This window comes from Zophobas morio, unplaced genomic scaffold (assembly GCF_036711695.1).
Source record: "Zophobas morio isolate AGI-343-1 ecotype UQ-CSIRO unplaced genomic scaffold, CSIRO_AGI_Zmor_V1 ptg000058l, whole genome shotgun sequence".
In the NCBI taxonomy this organism is placed as follows: Eukaryota; Metazoa; Arthropoda; class Insecta; order Coleoptera; family Tenebrionidae; genus Zophobas; species Zophobas morio.
Window position 1 is genome coordinate 2,866,579 of NW_026972163.1, and position 3,039 is coordinate 2,869,617.

The 3,039-nt window shown below is 35.0% G+C and overlaps 1 protein-coding gene across 1 annotated transcript; it reads right to left on the reverse strand.

Annotated features, from left to right (window-relative positions):
* Nucleotides 1-744: 744 nt before the first annotated feature.
* On the reverse strand, nt 745-2,815 carry LOC135143410 (uncharacterized). Its single transcript, XM_064075276.1, has 6 exons — nt 2,493-2,815; nt 2,046-2,440; nt 1,883-1,984; nt 1,162-1,311; nt 983-1,087; nt 745-788 (listed from the first exon to the last, which is right to left on the reverse strand). The coding sequence occupies exons 1-6, from the start codon at nt 2,789-2,791 to the stop codon at nt 745-747; spliced, it is 1,095 nt and encodes a 364-aa protein (XP_063931346.1). The 5' UTR covers nt 2,792-2,815.
* Between the last annotated feature and the right edge of the window lie 224 nt (nt 2,816-3,039).

Consider the following 3,039-nt stretch of genomic DNA (forward strand, 5'->3'; position numbering starts at 1 on the left):
ATGACTTGTACTCTCATTTAAAAAAAAAAAGCAAAAATTTTTATAAGTATGCATTAAAATATTTCGCACGTGGTAAAGAATTTGCAAAGTCTGAATCACTGCCGAAAACGCTTGGCAGACCATCAATCTGTTCTCCTTGGATATCTTTGATCGTAGAATTCACATCGTCAGTGTCCATTAAATTTGCACTTCACTACCTCCACCAGTTTTAAGAATCGTGGCCTTGTTCGTTGCAAACTTTCGTTTGCAACTTTTTTTTAATCGGCGTATTTGCATTTCAAAATTTGCATCCCTTTAAATTGCCCTCCAACAGTGGAATTAAATTCATCTACAATGGTACGCCAAGTATTTGCCTTCTGCTCCCATGTTACCTGGCCACTATTTTGGTACATTTCTGTTTTTATGAACCAACATGTGTAATTTATCTACTAAAGTAACAAGTAAATATTTACAAATGCTAGAGCAGTATTTATAAATGATTCGATTTAAAATACAAATTACTGTTCAATCATAGCGTTATCGCCTTCGATATCTTTATCCCTATCATTTAATACCTTTTTAGTGGCCTATGGTGACTCAAATGAGTGATATAAATATCAGTTCTCAAAAGAGTAATAAACCGTGTGAAAACGGCATCAATTGTACCTAATTTAGTCGTTGGAACAGTCAAACGAACACATTTTATTAAATAGTTTATTTCTCTCTCTCATTCTATAGCGCGGCGTTACATACCTATGTTCAGCCTCAGTTCAGACCGGTGTCGGTGTCCACGATACCGACACCGACACCTGTAATACGAAAAGCTAGAAGTTCAAACTCCAAAAATCGCGTGAAAACTTTTGAGGAGCAACAACTTATCAAAAAATTAAAATTAAACTACAAAAAGAAAAGAAACTTTTAAGCTGGAACAAAAACATTGGAATATAGGTATGACAAGAAACAAAACAAAAACAAAAATAATTAACACAAAAGAATTAAATACGTTTTCTTCTCTTCCCGTCGATTTCATCATCAGTTTCCAGTGTCCGCTTTTTAAAACATTCAACTAACTGCACCTTGAAATCTCTTATTTCGCTAATTAAGTTCACTGTAAACTTTTGTTATCGTGGAGCATGTTTCTTAGAACGGCATTTTGCTCCCATAAAATTGTATTTTGCTCACGCAAAACATTATTTCCCTCATCAAGAAGGCGGCTTGTTTCCACCATTTGCTCTGCCGCAATGGTTCCGCTGCTCTTTTTTTGCTTTGGGATAGGCTTGGGCAGTGGGGCTTTTGGCGGGAGGGAAGGATTATTGGGGGTACTCAGTGGTTCTACAAGTCAGAAAAATTAACAGCAATAGCTCACATCAAGTATTTTATATAAATGCTAGCATTTTTTTTTCCAATTGCCATGAGTTTACTTTTATAACAAATAAGATTTTTTATTCCATTTTGACAATTTAAACTGACTTTATTAACTCCATAGTAACCTTCATAAGGAGTTCATGATTCACTAGTGAAATCAAAGCGTTTGAATTCACTAGTAGAATCAAAGCGTTCAGTGAATTAAAAAATTTCAATTAAGAACAGATTTTTATTTCTTCTCCAAAAATATTAACATTGAATTAGTCTTTGTCATTGTAGTGTGAAATATAAAAGTTACAATTATTCAAATTATTAAAATTTATATCAAATTTCCGATGAATGGGCAAAATAATGTCTTGATGATTAGTTTCTTGTTGTGACACGGAATTTGACGCAGAGGAGCCTGCTACGGGATTCAAGGCAGATCTATTATCAATTATTGTTGATGATCGCTCAATGATTTTTCTCGAAATTTCGATTTTATTATTCAGAGAATCCTCTATGTATCCTTCCACAACACTATTCGAACGCCAGCCACCGTGTCTCTTTACAACTGTTAAATCTGCCCCAGAGTCTGCTAGTAGAGTTGCACTCGAACGCCTAAAACTATGACCGGTGTATTCTTGTGGATTTTGGAGGCCTAGAAATTGGGCAATTGTTTTGGGAATTGTTGAAAAAATGTTCACTCCAACTGGTTGTACCGTGCACTTTTTTGTTCTTGTAATTAATGAACAACCGTTTGTGTGAAATCTTTTCAGGCCGTAATATTCTGTACTTCCGAAAAACGTCAATAGCAGGAACAGAGTTACTTCCATTGATGATGGTAAATGTTCTGGGTTTATGAGTCTTCGTGTCTGGAATTTGGACTACAAGTACGCTACCCCTGTCTTCAACATCATCAACTGACATGGCCACCAATTCACCCATTCTACATCCTCCAAAAACTCCCACGACAAAAATTACTTTTTGCAGTAAATATTCATCATCAGAAGCATTATCTAAAAACCTTTCCATTTCTTCGAGCGTGAACACTTTGGATTTCTTTGGTCTGTGCCCTACAGACTGTTGTTTTAGGAAAGCTGACACTTGATGAAATCTATAATAATGAATATTTTAAACCTTATATTAATCATTGCGATGTCACAAACCTGCTTATATCAATATTTTCCTTCACAGATAACATCTTCTTCAGTTGGGAATAATACGACCATAGTGATGAAGATTTAGCATTTTTTGACCGTTCCGAAATATAAGCCAAAATTATTCTTTCATCTACTCCTTTTGCATGCTTTCGTTTCCTCCATTCACAAAAATTCGTATACTCTTTTTCATATGAATGCTTGGATTTTGCTGGCACCACCTTATTGATAGCTTCCAAAGCTTCGTCTAGGACTGCTGAGGGTACAAACACTTCGTTTTCGTCTTTATCTTCCAAAATTCCAGACATTTTTGTCTAGGAAAACACAAATGCCGCAAGTGTCACAAATTTAGAAAAATGTAAACAACTGGTTGTTAAGCTGGTTGTCACGAAAATTAGTTTCGCAGTTTACACGATTTCTCGATTCGAATTTTTATTTATTGAAATTTTATTAATAAAATTCGTCAAAATGGAATAAAAACATATATACACCGCGTGAATCAAACATATTTATTCACTCGAAGAAATGATCTCACTCGCACTGCGTGCTCGTGATA